Source organism: Gymnoscopelus braueri, assembly GCF_963280865.1.
Source record: "Gymnoscopelus braueri genome assembly, chromosome: 20".
In the NCBI taxonomy this organism is placed as follows: Eukaryota; Metazoa; Chordata; class Actinopteri; order Myctophiformes; family Myctophidae; genus Gymnoscopelus; species Gymnoscopelus braueri.
The window spans coordinates 2,591,337-2,607,552 of NC_137622.1; the positions used below are offsets into that span (position 1 = coordinate 2,591,337).

General features: G+C 39.9%; 2 protein-coding genes across 2 annotated transcripts; one reads left to right on the forward strand and one right to left on the reverse strand.

Annotated features, from left to right (window-relative positions):
- The first annotated feature begins 692 nt into the window (after positions 1-692).
- cltb (clathrin, light chain B) lies at positions 693-11,256 on the forward strand. Its single transcript, XM_080417007.1, has 5 exons — positions 693-1,264; positions 3,988-4,049; positions 4,417-4,534; positions 6,778-6,889; positions 9,799-11,256. Exons 1-5 carry the CDS (start codon positions 1,012-1,014, stop codon positions 9,968-9,970), a joined length of 717 nt encoding a protein of 238 aa, XP_080273133.1. The 5' UTR covers positions 693-1,011; the 3' UTR covers positions 9,971-11,256.
- Positions 11,257-11,260: 4 nt separating this feature from the next.
- Positions 11,261-15,901, reverse strand: higd2a (HIG1 hypoxia inducible domain family, member 2A). The gene is made up of 2 exons (XM_080417008.1): positions 15,684-15,901; positions 11,261-11,941 (listed from the first exon to the last, which is right to left on the reverse strand). Exons 1-2 carry the CDS (start codon positions 15,886-15,888, stop codon positions 11,769-11,771), a joined length of 378 nt encoding a protein of 125 aa, XP_080273134.1. The 5' UTR covers positions 15,889-15,901; the 3' UTR covers positions 11,261-11,768.
- Between the last annotated feature and the right edge of the window lie 315 nt (positions 15,902-16,216).

Sequence of the window (16,216 nt, forward strand, 5' to 3'; positions counted from 1 at the left end):
CGCCCTCGACTCCTACATTCCAAGTGCTTGTTCAAATGTGATTCTTTTGGGGGGTCATGGCCTGAAAAGGTTGAGAACCACTTATATACGTAACCTCTTTCTGCATAATTAAGAGGGGACTGTCCTGCTGCCTTGCATGATAAATTAGGGTCTACATTTTGAGGAGATGTCCCTCACTGATGCTAAAATAATTTGATTAATTTGATGTAAACCCCCCCACCCACAGAGCAAGAGAAAGTACATACTACAGATGCAGCAGAGTAAAAGTCACATTCAAAAGAAACACCATCAATAATGAACAAAATATAAACTCAATAGCCTACACCCTCATGCTCACTCAATCATCACTTTTGAAGTTTTGAAGGTGTAAAACTTAAAATGGAATATTAAATAAGTACATTTAGACACCGTCTTGATACAATCTCACACTTTGTCCAGCAGATGGCGACAGTGTCTAAAAACAGACACTACAACCGTCCCATTAGTCTGTGATCAATTTACTTTGCAGGTTACGAATCCGGTCTAGGACGGATACGGAAACGGTTTGTATGTGCGCATATGTGCGCATGTATTTGCTGCGTACTTGTGTGAGCAAATTACCGGATACAGTAGGGCGGGCTCTAGACCGGATCTGAGCCCTTAGCGGTTAATAGAACAGCCTGCGCCTGGTGACGCGAGAGTTATGATTTCACCGGTTGAACAAGTCAAGAGAAATCATGAATCATCACTGTTGGGAATGGGATCACAACGTTTAGACACAACGATTTAACAGCTTTTTTTCCAGCTCTTGCAACAACAACAAAAAAGACTAAATCTGAGGGATTAATACAAATTAAACACTAAATATTTACTCCAGTTAGTGGCCAATAAAGCCCTATCCTCTCTCTTTACTGAAGTCCAATCTGACTGACGTTAGCACCCCGGCAGGCTAAAGCGGAAAGCTAACTAGCCCACCAACTTAAACAAACAAAACAACAGGGCGCAGATCGCGACTTTTTCCCCCACCGAGCAATGGCCGACAACGGAGCGGTGCATGACCCGGCCGCCGCCGCTGAGGAGGTGGACCCGGCGGCGGCCTTCCTGGCCCAGCAGGAGAGCGAGATCGCGGTGATCGAGAACGACGATGACGACGACCAGGGATTCGGCGGAGCCCTGGAGGAGGACGGAGCCCCGGAGGAGGACGAGCCCGAGCTCGCCGCTGCTGCTGCTGTCCCTGCCCCCGCTGCGGCTGCTCCGAGTCCGGACATCATAGCAGACACCTACGGTAAAGTAACCAGCAGGCTAAAGCTGACGCTAGCCCCAATACATGACTGACAGTCATGGATGAACTTCAACATAGTGTTTGCACTTTCTCCATTTTTGGTCCGTACATCTACTTAAACGTTCGGATTTCAAATATAAAGTGCTTACCCCATGTCCACGGTTGTTAGTATTATGTACGGGCCCTCAGAAGTACCCGTATCTTCCGTATTGTACAATAAAAAGCATTTTAATCCGATCGGTGGTCATTTTCTCCGTATTTTTGCCATATTCTTTCAACCACGCGACCCTATCGGCTGGGAGGTGTATTGCACTCTGATACATTATAACTATGAGAAAATGGCCATCGATCGGATTAAAATGCTTTTTATTGAACAATACGGAAGATGCGGGTACTTCTGATGGCCCGTACGTAATTGTAACATCCGTGGCCATGGGGTAAGCACTTTATATTTGAAAATGTATGTAGATGTACGGACCAAAAAGGGAGAAAGTTCAAACACTATGTTGAAGTTCATCCATGACTGTCATGACAGATGCTAACTTAATGCTAAGTGCTAACTTAATGCTAAGCGGTAACTTAATGCTAACTACATATCTATTCTACTTCTAAGTTTACTGGCTGTTGTCGCTTGCCGAAAATATCTGATATACAAGCTAACAAAGTCGCGACGCGTTAGCTTGTAGTTCAGATATCTTTCGGCAAGCGACACCGTTGTACGTTTAATAGTAAGGTCCTTAGCCAACGAGCTAATATCATTTGTTGATATAAAATATGAATTAATAAAATATTAATCATTGTATTTTAAAATACATATAATTGAGGTTTAGTCTCAGCTAATATAAAACATATTTATTATTATTATTATTTTTATTATTATTAACAAGCACTAATTACAGTTTATTGTTAGTTCTTCAATTGTGTTTTTGTGTATGTGTGCCGCTTGTACGAATGTTTGTATTGCACTGCTTTGTTTTGATTCTTGTTCGTTTTTATTGTTTTATTATTATTTATGTACAGCCCTTTGAGAGAGGTTTTGTGATATTGGGATATATCAAATTTGACTTGACTTCTAATTTAGGTTTGGATGCACACACACATTACTGTGTGTGTGTGTGTGTGTGTGTGTGTGTGTGTGTGTGTATGTATGTGTAACTGTTAGAAAGAGAATAAAAGAATCAAGACAATAGCAAAGTTAATACAGAAACCTGAACACATTAACGTTACATTATAATAAAACATGTCATGTAAGCTAGCATCTTTGGGAGACTTCGGATAAAGTTAAACTAAAGGGTGCAAGGAACTAGAATAGATGTGTTTACAGTAAACACTACAGCATCTATAGTATCCAGTACTCTGTACCCTTGAGCTTTGTCTTATTTTCAGTAAACATTTGACTGAAACTGGATTGCTAGTGAACTTGTAAAACCAGGCTTCTAGTAAAAACTACACCTACATGATAGTTTGACTCCTTATGGGCTCTGTAGTTGTAACTAGTTAACTAATAGTTTCCATCCTCTAAATCAGTGGTTCCCAAACGTTTTAGCTCAAGACCCAAAAGAGAAATTAGACGTAGTTTAATTAGCCAACATAAGATGTCTTGCGTCTTCACTTCTCTTTATTTCAATGTTACATCTGTGATCCATTGCGAAACATGTATGATGAAAGAGCAGGGGCTATTCTTTCCACGGTGATCTCTAGGCGGGTCACAGTATTCAATAGGTCACACTATGACGTGACAGTGACACCATCTTATCCTCAGGTCACCCATTAGCACCATGTTCTACAATATAGTGTGACAATATTTTGTCACACTATTCTTTACTGATCACAAGACTGCACAATAAATCAGCCATCAGTTGCCAAATTAATGTTAACTTTGTGCTCCTCTAGAGAAGCAGTTAGTGCTGCAGCTAGCGATTATTTACTAGGGCTGTCACGATTATGACATTTTACATGACAATTCATTGTCACACAAATAATTGTGATTAATGATTTAATTGTGTTTTTGTCGTTGAACACTGGAACATAATGAATACAAAAAATTGTTTGGCTTTTAGGCTTTGATGTTGCTCAGGGCAGATATGGAAAATAACCTAAATATACAAAGAAATGCTTTAAAATAGTTGAAATAGCCGAAAATAGTGGAAATAGCAGATCTACAAGCTCACGGCGCGTCCGCGAGCTCGTCAGGCTGCAATTGCCTAGGTGCCCAGATCGCTAGGCCAGCGGTCCCCGTCGGGTGGAAACCTCAATATGTCCAGAACTTACTTTTCTGGATTAAAATTCAAAAGCAGCAAAAGTAGCGGATCTACAAGCTCAAAACGCGTCGCTTTGTGCCGCATTTCGAACTTGTGGATCTGCTACTTTTGATGCTTTTGTGTGACACTGTAGTATGTGTCAATACTAATTTATGAAAAAAAACACAAAAAGCTAGAATAAGGAGATAGGCGGATTCTGCCCGACAGCAACGAGTTATGGTGTGTGTGTGTTAAAGCTAACTAAGGATACTACTAACTACAACAACAACAGTCAGTCAGGTCGTCATCATCAATCATCACATCAGTGTCCAAACAGGTGCGTCTGCATTTCTGGCTTAAGATCTACAAAGAGACACCCTGGCTTTCACAATGTGACACCGTGGTTTGTTGAGAGAGGGGATGTACGTACGTGTGGAACTCTCCAGTGACTTTGTGCTTTGAGACGACTTTGCTCTTGTTTTGCAGACGGTTTTGCTGACGGTTTTGGAGAAGAGCCTGTTGCCACAGTGAATGGGGACATGTTTCAGGTGAGTTTTAATAAATAATACGATTGCTCCCTGTCTTTTGTTTTCTTAGGTTTAAAGACCAACTCTGCAGACCGCAATCCTGTCCCTCTGTTGTGAAACTTCCCAATACATGGTGTGTCTCAAGAGCTCACTCAAAGTCGCTGGAAATCGTGTTTTAGGGAGTTCTGCTGTGATTTTTTTTGAGACAGACCGCATGGGGAAGTGTATTCGATTTTCATACCCTCCTCCCAATAGAATGATTGCCAAAGTCGCCCGTTAGGCATTGACAATAGTTCATATTTTTTAGCAGCTTTCTGATCAATGTGGTATTTTCGGTGAATGGTTGTATGGCTAGTGACTAAATAATGACTTAATGTCGTCCCACCAGGAGTCCAATGGGCCGACAGACAGCTATGCAGCCATCGCCCAGGTGGACCAGCTGAGGCAGGAACCAGAGAGTCTGCGGAAATGGAGAGAAGAACAGAAGACACGCCTGGAGGAGCTAGGTAACACACCAGTGCCTACATTAACACACTGCCTACATTAACCTCTGTTATAGGAGTGCAACAGTTAATCAAACTAATCGATTTAATTGATTATAATAATTTTTTTCCAATGGAAAATAATAACAAAATATTTCTGGGCAAATACATTCATTTGGGGGTCCTTGGCATGACATGGTTTGAGAACCACTGGTCTAAATACTATTGTAGTGTCTGCCTCCAACACTGGGTATCACAGTTCAAACACACATTGTAATGAAATCATAGCTGCCAGGTGTTGAAAAAAAATCTCCACAAAGCAAAGTTACACAGTATTCAACGTATTGTGTATGTAATGTGTCATTAAATGGATTCACGTTCGGTAAGCACTCCTCTGCGCTATTTTAAACTGGTGCTGGTGATGTCGGCTACTCCCGCCCCAAATGCAAACATGCACAGGAATGCTCAGAGTCAGGAAATATGCATCCAATGTGCAAGAGAAGAAAAAAGAAAAGCACCTGTTAATTGTGACCACCAGGCGCCGCCATATACATCAAACAGAAAATCTTACGGATTAACAACACTTCAATTAATATTTGCGTTATTAATAAAATTTAATTTATTAATATCCACACAGCTGAGGAAGCTCAAAGTGCAATAATTTCACTGCCTGCGATGTTGCTACCAGCTGTGTTGTACGTGGATGTGGCTTTGAACCGTATAGATGTTTATTACACCGCTTGTGTCGATGCTCGATTCTGATTGGTCAATCACTGCATTCTGCGATCTGGTTTTTCTGCTTTGAATAACAGAACTGTGGCAACTGTATCGAAGCTAATGAGACTATTTTCATTAGTGGAAACATCATTTAAATCATGTTCGTTGTTATAGCTTGTGTGAAAGTATTGATTTCTTAATGACCTAACCATGTAATAAGTGAGATAATAAATAGTGAGGTTGTTGAGAAATAAACCCCGACAGGGTGATTAGACCCCGACGCGATAGCAGAGGGGTCTAATCACCCTGAAGGGGTTCTCAACAATGAACGGCTCGCCATCAATTATTACACGGCTACTTAATAAAGACATTTATAAATTTACCCAAAACTAAGGATTTCATTGCTTACGGTAATGAAAGTCTATTAATTTAAGCCAGGTGCGCCGCGTCGCCTTGGAAAACAACTGGAAGTGTTGATCAAATAGAATACATTTTCGGTTACTGCATTGTCTATTTCTCGCTTCATATGTTTTCAAAAACATTCTTGAGAGCAATGTTTAGCTGTAAATGACATTGTGCGCTTGTTTGCATGGCTGCCATGTTGGATACGACAAAAATCAAGCGGCGCAGCAGGTGCTCTGAGCCTTTGATTAGATTTGTTATTGAGCTCAGCAGTCATTATTCAAAAATAACACGCCGCTGAATTCAGTGATTGACCAATCAAAGTCAAGCATTCAACCAAGCCGTGTAATAAAGGGAAATAAAACAATTTCAGGGTGATTAAAGACCCCTCTGCTTTGCATCAGGGTCATGCATCACACTGTCAGGGTTTATTTCTCAGTAATGATGACCACATAGCAGTTCATAAACACATGCCGCTTATCTAATTTCAATTCATAGTGCCCACAGTGTTGTTTGTTTGTTTCCTATCAGCAGTATATCAGGTACAGTCATTGTTTATTATGTTTAACTCAGTGGTGCTCACCTTTTCTGGATCCGGGGCCCGCTTAAAAATATCAAAACGTTCGGCTGCCTTGTTAAGTGTTCAGATGGGTGGGCCAGCGTGCATTTTCAGAGCATGTGTTTATTTTAATGATCAATCGATTGTGTTCAATGGAACTGGAATGGAAGTTGTATACTTTTAAGTTCCTATTTATCGGTATCACAATGAAAACTCATTTTGCAATATTGCTCATGGCCCACAGGTCGGGAATGGCTGGTTTAACTCATTGAGTGCCCGAATTATTTCTGGCTATTTCCGGCCAGTACGATTTTTTTATTTATTTTTTTCAAAGTAAAAAAAAAAGTGCTTAGGAAGCGAGATACAGCCTTTTTCAGTTATAAGTTAAACAAGGAGTGGATGGAGCTGCAAATCTTCAGATAATGATATCTTGGGTTCTAGAAAAAAAGAAGAAAAAATAATAATATATATATATTTTTTTTTTTAAACACGTGAAACACGTTAATGGCACGTTGCACCATAGCGGTAAAACACGTGAAACACGTTAATGGCACTCAATGAGTTAACTGTATTGTTCTGTGTCTTTTAGACAATGCATCCAAGGCTGCGGAGGCAGAATGGAAGGAGAAGGCCAGGAAAGAGCTGGAGGACTGGCATCTTCACCAGAATGAACAGATGGAGAAAAACAAGGCCAACAACAGGTCAGTTGACTGGCTGGCAAATGGTCTCTGTTGGCTGGTTTAGTTGATGTGAGCAGCAATGACTGTGTTACTGTGTTTTACTGTATGTGGCAGAGTTACACTGGTGTCAGTTCCTTTGTTCCCGGGGTGGTTTTGTTAGATAAGGTTATCACCATATTGCCAGAAGCAACTAGGTGGCAGGAATCACTAGGGACATCACGATTTGACCTCGATTCAATAAGATCACTATTCTGCAATGTTGCCATTTCTTTATCCGTTTTCCATGTGTTTTGACTGCCATAAAACCTTTTAAAAACACTTGCGGCTATGAATAATAATTGAAAAAACACTTGAATGCATTTCTCTTTATTTTAATTATTTTAAACAATGTTTTTCAATTTGCGAACAATACATTAAACATTGAATTCTGTCTGCTGAGCTGCAAACGAAGTTCCGATTGTCAAAAGAATTGCCTGTTGGCATTAAAGAGTCTATACAGATCATACGAAAAATCATCATGATCTTAATGCTGAATTGATTTTCCCCCACCGAAGCAACATTCCAACGTAGAAGTAGCAGAATAAGACCACAGAATAGTTAGTTGTTGTGTTTGTGTGAGACCGTATGTTTGGTGATGGCTGTGGGAGATTGGAGCGGTAACAAATGACCTCAGTGCCTCAAGGAAACAAATCGTTGCTGTCGGGTAGAAACCTTGCATGTCCATATGTCCTACTAAAATCATACTTCAGTGTCACAGAAAAGTACCAAAAATACCTGATCTGCAAGTTCAAAACTCATCGCATCTTGCCATGTTTTGAGCTTGTAGATCTGCTGATTTTGGTCCTTTTTGAATTTGAATCCTGAAAAGTAACAGTTTTGTACATATGTGGTTTCTTTCCACCCGACGGCAACAAAATGCTTTCTGTGGGAGCGGGGGTGTAACAGAGGGACACATGAAAAAATTATGAGAGCCTATCAGAATTTCATGTTTTGGCAAACTCAAGTTCTGTGCCAATGTTGATAGCTCATAGTGAGCAATAAAGAACATTTTTACTCGAGCCTTCTTTATTAAGCTACTGACTGATAGTAGTTTATTATAACTAAATGTTTATCTTTTTAGTGGTTTTTAAGTATGACTGGTGGTTAGCATTATTCTGAACTGATGCCATGTTGTTATATCCTGCAGTAAAACGTCTGTCACAATCTGTAGTCCTTCTGTTTTTCCTATTCAGGCTAACTTTTTCTTCTCTCACGCTTTCCAACAGACTCCAACAAAGTCTGGCACGGTATCACTTTGCATCTCTGACTGTAGTTTAGGCTCATTCCTGCCTCACATGTCTCTGTAAGCATTCAGAGAGAATCCTCCAATGACACATTAGAGACTAGTGCTGTATGTGCATATTTAATACACCTGGGAAAACGAAGAAATCAGGAGATAGGCATGCTAGCAAGATGGTAACCATTAGATCGCTGGTTCTCAACATGGGCTCTGGGGACCTCCAGGCGTCCTTGATGTTGTTCCAGGGGGTTAAATGATTGAAGTTAGGAACCAAATGGACCCTTACAGGTCTTTAACTCAGAGAGTGTACAAATAGACCCCCATTTGGTTCCATTAATTAACATGGAGGATTTTATAGTGTAGATTGGGATTCCTGGGTTGAAAAATGGGGATCCTTGGCCTAATGCACATCAAACTGGGGTCCTTGAACTTATAAAGGTTGAGAACCAGTTGAGAATTGTATGTACAAAACATGTTGTTTTCATTTACACTAGGGTAAACTGTCATTGGTTGAAAATGTACCCTAGCACACCCAAAACTATTATTCCTAGTTGCCTACCAGTAGTTTTGTATTTTATTTGAATCCTTAGTTATTCTTCTCATTATACATCTTTTAAGATCTCTGGTTTCTCTCACTTGCTTATAGTATTGTGTTCTTAACCACATGATATACTTAGTCGTACCACAAATAGTGAAAATAGCAGATCTACAAGCTCACAACGCATATCATTGCGGCACATAGTGAGCTTGTAGATCTGCTATTTTCGCTATTCTTGAAGATAAAATAAGAAAGATTTTGAAATATTTGCCCAAAATAGGGGACTTCAGGTGTAATGTGGTTAAGCTGGCCCTAACCTTTCTCTGCTTTGTTGATGAACACTCACTCACACTGTTTTTCTTCTCTCTTTTTTCCTGCTTTCTTGGCTTGCCTGCGTACTAGGATTGCTGACAAGTCTTTCTACAAACAGCCCAACTCTGATGTTATAGGCTTTGTGTAGGTTTTAGAACTCTTATGCTTTTTGATGATGTTACGCCCCTCATAGCTTCCATGAGTTTCTTTACAACATGCTCCTCCTTTCTTAACAGGATGCATGCCCCCTGCTCTAAAACTACAAATACATGGTTTATGAGACATGAGATTGTATGCATTTCACTTTAAAAAGTGCTGCTAACATAGGCTCAAGCACAGGCTAATGTTATGCTGCTTGCACAGAACTGTGTGTTGAGCTCGCCGCTCACAGGTGGTGCGTGTGGTGGTAACTGAAAAGAAATGCATGAACGTGTTCTATATCTGAAATAAAAGATTGCCAGTCGCGTGAATTAACCACTTAAACTCACTATACTTAGTAAGACGGACCTGAGTCGCAATCGTACTCGGCCTGTTCGTTTCCTTCCAATCTCTTTGCTAGAAATAGGCGATCTACAAGCTCACAAGGCATCACAACTTGACACGTTGTGAGCTTGTAGATTGGCCATTTCTGGTGAATATCCCCCCCCCCCCCTCTCCAGAATAGGGTCTGCTGGAGTTCAAGTGGTTAATTTAGTAAACGAGTGGCACATTTTGTGCGGACGTGCTTTGCCAGTGTGGAGTTTTGCTCTGAAATACCTTAGCAGGACGCATGCTGATTTTGTGGTTTGTCCCGTCCTGCAGAGCGTCAGAAGAGGCCTTCCTGGCCGAGTGCGACGGTGACAGCCCGGGGTCCGAGTGGGAGAGAGTCGCTCGCCTCTGCGACTTCAACCCCAAAACCAACAAGCAGGCGAAGGACGTCTCCCGCATGCGTTCTGTCCTCATCTCCCTCAAACAGACGCCACTGGTTCGCTAAGGCAGCAACGCAAGGACCAATCCTCTTCTTTAAACTTTTGCCTTTTCCGAGTTTTTAGTTCCCATTTGCATAATAACAGAATTTGTACGCCCATCTTAAATCTCTAGTCTTTCTTTTTTCACTACCTTTTGAGAAAAACAAACTCCCATCTTTCTAATTATTCTATACTAGAGTATACCTCACTCCCTTTGGATAAAATGAAGGACTGCTCTGTTGTTTTTGTATCCTATTGTCACAAATGCATCATGGTTATATTGGAGTAAATATTGTTACTGTAAATTAAAATCTTCCCTTCCCCCTTGAACTTAACAAGGGTATTAGGTCAACTTAACTGCATGCCTCTATTATGCCAATGTTTTGGATATGCCGTTTGTTTTATAAATTAGCATTTTCTTTTGTCATTAACAACCACTATAACCTTTAGTTTCCATTTTAATTTAGAATTCAGTTCAAAGTACTGCACAATCCTGAAGGATAGATTGTAACCACCTCTGCCTGTCACTAATGAAATGTAACCACAAACACTATGTTCAATTATGTTGTATTATATTCCTAAGTACCATATTTTGCGTAGCAGAAAAAAATCGTTTTGAAATGCTATAAGCGTGTGGCCTTTTTAGATCTCACCTCTTAATCCTGTAAATTCCAGTTTGTTTTAATCCAGATACAATTTCATTCCAGGTGTAGGCTAATTTATACTCCCAATGCTTTTTTTCAGTTGAAAATGTCATTTTTGTCAAGCGACAAGGTATAAATTAAGCCTTAGGCAGCATGTTAGTACATAAAGGAAAAACATGCCACAACCAAAGATTTGTACAACCATCTAAATTTCTATTATTCATTCTTACAATGAAGTTTGTTATTATTTGAAGTCTTTGCTTAACCCTTTAAGACCTGAGGCGATTCTTTAAAAAAAATCTAAATCCTAACAGTTTTTGGAAAAAAATCTAAACATTTTTTTTTCACGTTTTTTTCAAAAATAGCAGATCTACAAGTTCATAGCGCGGCACCGAGTGCCGCGCTATGAACTTGTAGATCTGCTATTTTTGAATAGCCAAAGACATCTAAAGTGACACAGATGCGTTCCAGGTATTAATGGGTTAATCGACTGAGCAAACTAGTTTCTTGTAATATTTTGACATTTCTTTACAAAACAGCAATGAAGTGTTTTTTTCCCCAATAGTAATGCCTAATTAGTTTCACATGTTGCCTATTTGGACTTTATGAAGAAAAGAGAATGTTACAAGGGAACTGGAAAACTGAATAAAACAAACTATGGATTATGACTGCTTCTTCTAGCGTGTCCTTAAACATTCCTTTACTGATCCAATATTTACAACACATGGACAGTTAATTTTACATTGTGTCGGGTGTGAAATGATCCATGGCATAACTGACATGACAATCTCATTGATACAAGACGGTGCAAAATCATGGTTCTATTTTTGTCTAGTAATAGTTAAAAGCAAAATATCACCCACAAAGCAACAAGCACCATTGGCAGGTTTCTCTAAAGTTCAAACCATAAATTATCTGCAATTCTGCGTCACATCTTTAATCAAGTTTGAACTTCAGTCAGATTCCCAAGTGCTTACTTGGTCTGTGCTGGAAGAGTCTTATTTTCACAGGTCCAACTTCAAGTATAACACAAGCCCGGTGGTGGAAAAGGAAATATTTTGCTGGCCTTTAAATATCTTCTAAACACTACAAATCATTTAGCCACCACAGTTCTGTCCAATATTGGGCCTGATGTGCTCTCAAGTCGACGTGCGCTTCACAGGTCTCCAATAGCTGCTCCTCACTGTTTGGGTTGTGGGTTTATTGTGGACGACAAGACGCCCACAATAATGGCAACTACAGTGAATCCCTGAGCCACGATACGCCCCCGCATCATCAGCTGGGACTGTTTGGTCTTCCCTTGGTTGAAGGCACGGAGGCCCCACAGCAGAGCACCCGCTGTACCCAAACAACCTGCACCAAAAGACATGAACGTCACTCATTCATAAATGTACTTTATTTATCGAGCTCATTTTTTTTACAAGCTTCATTTTAAGGTTTACAGGGAAAGAAGGAGGGGGGCAAGAGGGGAGAGCAAGGAGGAAATGAAGCAAAAGAAACATGTCAAAAGAAAGATATATCTACATATATACACATAGCATAAAAACAGCAGATATGTACATGAGGTTAAACAAGGTGCAAAAAAGTGGCAACACATCGGTAGGTCCATATAGCAGCAGGTATGTACATGAGATATCAATAGTAGAGCCAGATCAATATCGGTTTGGCCGATATATTGGCAATTATTTGAGTTTTGGACAACATCGGTATGCATAATTATGCAGCCGATGTGTCCCGATTATTAACCACTTTAAATCAGGCATCTTTGATATAGGAGTAAATCTTGAGAAGCTTTCAAATGCTTTCAAAACCAGAGTGGGAAGAAGGGGGTATCATGCACACCCCAGAAATATACTTCTAATCAGTGTAGACTGGAAAAAATGTGTACAAAATGATGAAAAGTTGTCCCATATACCATATGTAAATAAGTGCCGCCAATATAGAAACATCTATTTTCACAATTAAACTATTCAGTGAGCACATGTACCTGTGGCATGCTGGTGTGCAAATGAGTGCTACAATATAATCACATTTATACCTATTTTTATGCCAACTTCTTTAGCCATCTGCAAAATAATTGCTCACCAATAGCTTTCTTCACCAATGTCTTCTACACCTCTCAATTACTTCCAACCGAACTCCTCTGGGAAACTTCGTGGGAGCCAATCAAAGTTGAGAATTACGTCCAATCAAACCTTTTCGTTCCGTTTTTCAGCAGCGGGCAAAGGGCTCAACTGGGAGGGCAGCTGCCCGCATTGCCCAGCACTAACACTTCTGCTCTCTAAACTTCGTGGGCGCCAATCAAAGTTGAGAAGACCTGGTGTGAAAAACTGGAAAAATATAAATTGGCCAATATGAGCTTGTGGGACATCTAACTAGGGGCTTGTGGGGGTGCTGAATCCATTCCATAAGCTATGCAAGGACACCTACCTACTTCATCATTGGTGCGGGGAACAAGAAACGGATAATCAGTATGCACTTGGTAAGGGGATGGCTGCACCATGGTAGTAGATTAATTTATGTTGTTTCTGTTGTTCTGATGTTTATCACAAACATGGACATAGACTCTTAGATTACCTTTCAAAGTAAAAGCCAAATTATACACATTTCCATTTGACTTTCTGGGAATCCCAATAATCTAAATATACCACTCAACAAAAAGTAAAAAGTGAAAATTATGGCCACCACAATTTGATGGATAGGCCCCCTGAAAAGGCATGACCAATTATCTGGCCAGGGAGTCATTGTTACTGACAACTAATGGTTGGAATGGATTCAGCACCCCCAGAAACTCCTTGTTAGACGTCCCACAAGCTCATATTGGCCAATTTATATTTTTCCACTTTTTCACACCAGGTCTTCTCAACTTTGATTGGCTCACACAAAGTTTCCCAGAGCAGAAGCATCAGCGCTGGGCAAAGACGGATCGAAAAAGTTGGTTGGAAGTCATTCTCAACTTTGATTGGCTCCCACAAAGTTTCCGGAGTTTGGTTGGAAATAATTGAGGTGTTTTTATGATTGACCTTTATGAACACATTGGCGAAAAAAGCGATTATTTTGCAGAATGCTAAAAAGGCTGGCATAATAATAATAATAATTGGTAAAAATGTGATTATATTGTAAAGACAGAAATCATTTGCACACCAGCATAGCACAGGTACATGTGACCACTTTAAGAATAGTTTCATTGTAATCCTTGACTCTCAAAACAATGGTCTATACAACTTATTTGTTCAGCTTCAGTTAGGTGCAATATTGGCTGATTTATAGTGAAAATAGATGTTTCGATAATGGTGGCACTAATTTGCAAATAAATGGTATAATGGGACAATTTAACATAGCTTATTATTTTTGTTCAAACGTGTTGCATTACGATGCATTGTGCGCTTGCAGATCGGATAGTTAACTTTTTTCTTTTTTTAGGGCTTGAGTGATGAAATAAAACACAAATGTGTTTATTTCCTCGAATAGAAGATGTTGCACTTTTTGACAAAACATGACACCAAACAAACAGTCAAAACATCAGTAATTAGTGGTTTAGGACTCTCCAAAATCAGGATCAGCATCAGACTCATCAGTCAGGCTCTATCGCAGGGATCAGCAACCTTTTTGACATACCATGTTTTTAGTGTGCCATATCAACATTAAGTTTAATATGTCCACATCAAAATACAATATTTCCAACAGATTTTGACTGTCCATATACATCACTTTTTGGGCGGTGAAACCGCCCCTATAAGTGAGGTTTGGAAAAATGTACAAATATCCTGCGCTGTGAAACCGCCCCTATAAGTGAGGTATGGAAATTTGTACAATTATCCTGCACCGTGATTGGCCAATCACAATCTATTCAGGACTGTGATTGGCCAGTGTCACATGACACATGTGCATAGCCCTATATAAGAAACCATAACTTGAAAAAAACCATGAATTGGTTTTTTTCAAGTTATGGTTTCGTCCATCATAAAGAGTGTTTCAATAAATGTATTTATCTTTTGTACATGATTGGTTGACTCCATTCAGTATTGTGATTAGCTAGCAAGACACCGCCCACTTCACACAGGGTGTGATTTTTTTTCTTCTTTTGAAATATGTCCAAATCAGGACATTGTAATGAATGCTTAGACCTACTGTATCTCCCAGACTCCCTCCCCAGTCAGAATTCAGAGTTTGAATGAATGTAGAATTATGCGCAGGATGTAATTTGCATACAGATGTGAGGGGAATTAATTTAATTACATTTAAAAATATATGTTTTTAAATGTATTTTAACTTATTCCACTGGCAGGGCAACCTGAGTATTATGATGATGATTTACATGGCACAGGAACATGATGCTATCACTGGAAGACAATGGAACATGAAGAAATAGGATTTGGTGCAAAACGTGATGAAATATTGATAACATTGATTTTTAAAAATGTATTACAATACTAGCAAAAATGCAGATGCAAATCAAATCCCTGATTTACAAAAGTAAAATGTGAAAGGCATAGATTGTAACTGACAGGCAACTTTTTAATCAAGGGCATTGCATCCCTATGATGTTTCATAACATAAGCAAGCACACAATGTCCTGTGCAGGACAGGACCAGGTATATGACAACATCTGTCTTATGCTCGACACCTGGCGGGCAGAATTTAGTGCACTGCTTTCTGTTCATTCTGGACTCATCTGATCTGTCCACATTATTGATGACATTGTTTAGTGTTGTCTTTTGACAGTTTTAGATTGCCCGTTGCTGCTTTGCAAATCCTCAGTGGCAGATAAGACAGTTGACTGGCATAACGGTTCTGGAATAATTTAAACAAACTACATGAATTATCATATGTAGTAGTTTGCATGCAAGTATGTATTTAACTAGTTTGCAGCAGCTGTTTCACGTGTATTGTTAAAAGACAGGTTGTTGTCATTAAAACCTCAAAAGACTGGTTTCTATTTACTATTCACATCCGGTCTAGAGCCCGCCTACTGTATCCGGGTTATTTGCAATACACTAAAAAATGCACACAAACTGTTTCCGTATCCGCTCCAAACCGGATGTGACCCCCTGCAAAGCCAAATGGATCCCAGTTGAGTCATTACACAACTCACCTAAAGGGACGAAGGGGTTCTCCTTCGTTTTCCTCATGAACTTTTCCTTGAAAGTCTCATCCTTGTGGACGGGTGATGTCGGGTTGAATCCTTCGATAACCGGAGGCTTCGAGAAGTCAAAGGGAACCGGGATGGAAGGCGTTGTTTTGGGTGTTATTATAGCCGCCTCGGCGGCGATAGGAGCAACGGGACTAGCAGCAGCCATGTTGGACCAGGGTTGTCAGTAGTGTCAAACTATGTTGCCAGGTTTTGCGAGAGAAATGAGCAACCAGGTCTATGAAAACAAGCCCAAAATAAGCGAGCCCTTCGCCCTTTAAACAAATACATTCGATCTACAAGCTCACAACGCGTTGCATCTGCCATTTAAAATATGTAATATTTTCAAAACATTTTAACAACACAAATCCTGTATGGGGGTCCCTGGAATAAATTATTTTCAAATGGGGGTCACAGACAAATACATATTAATTTTATTTGGGGGTCCTTGAACAGAACAGAACATGTTTGAGAACCACTGGTTTAAACAACATTAT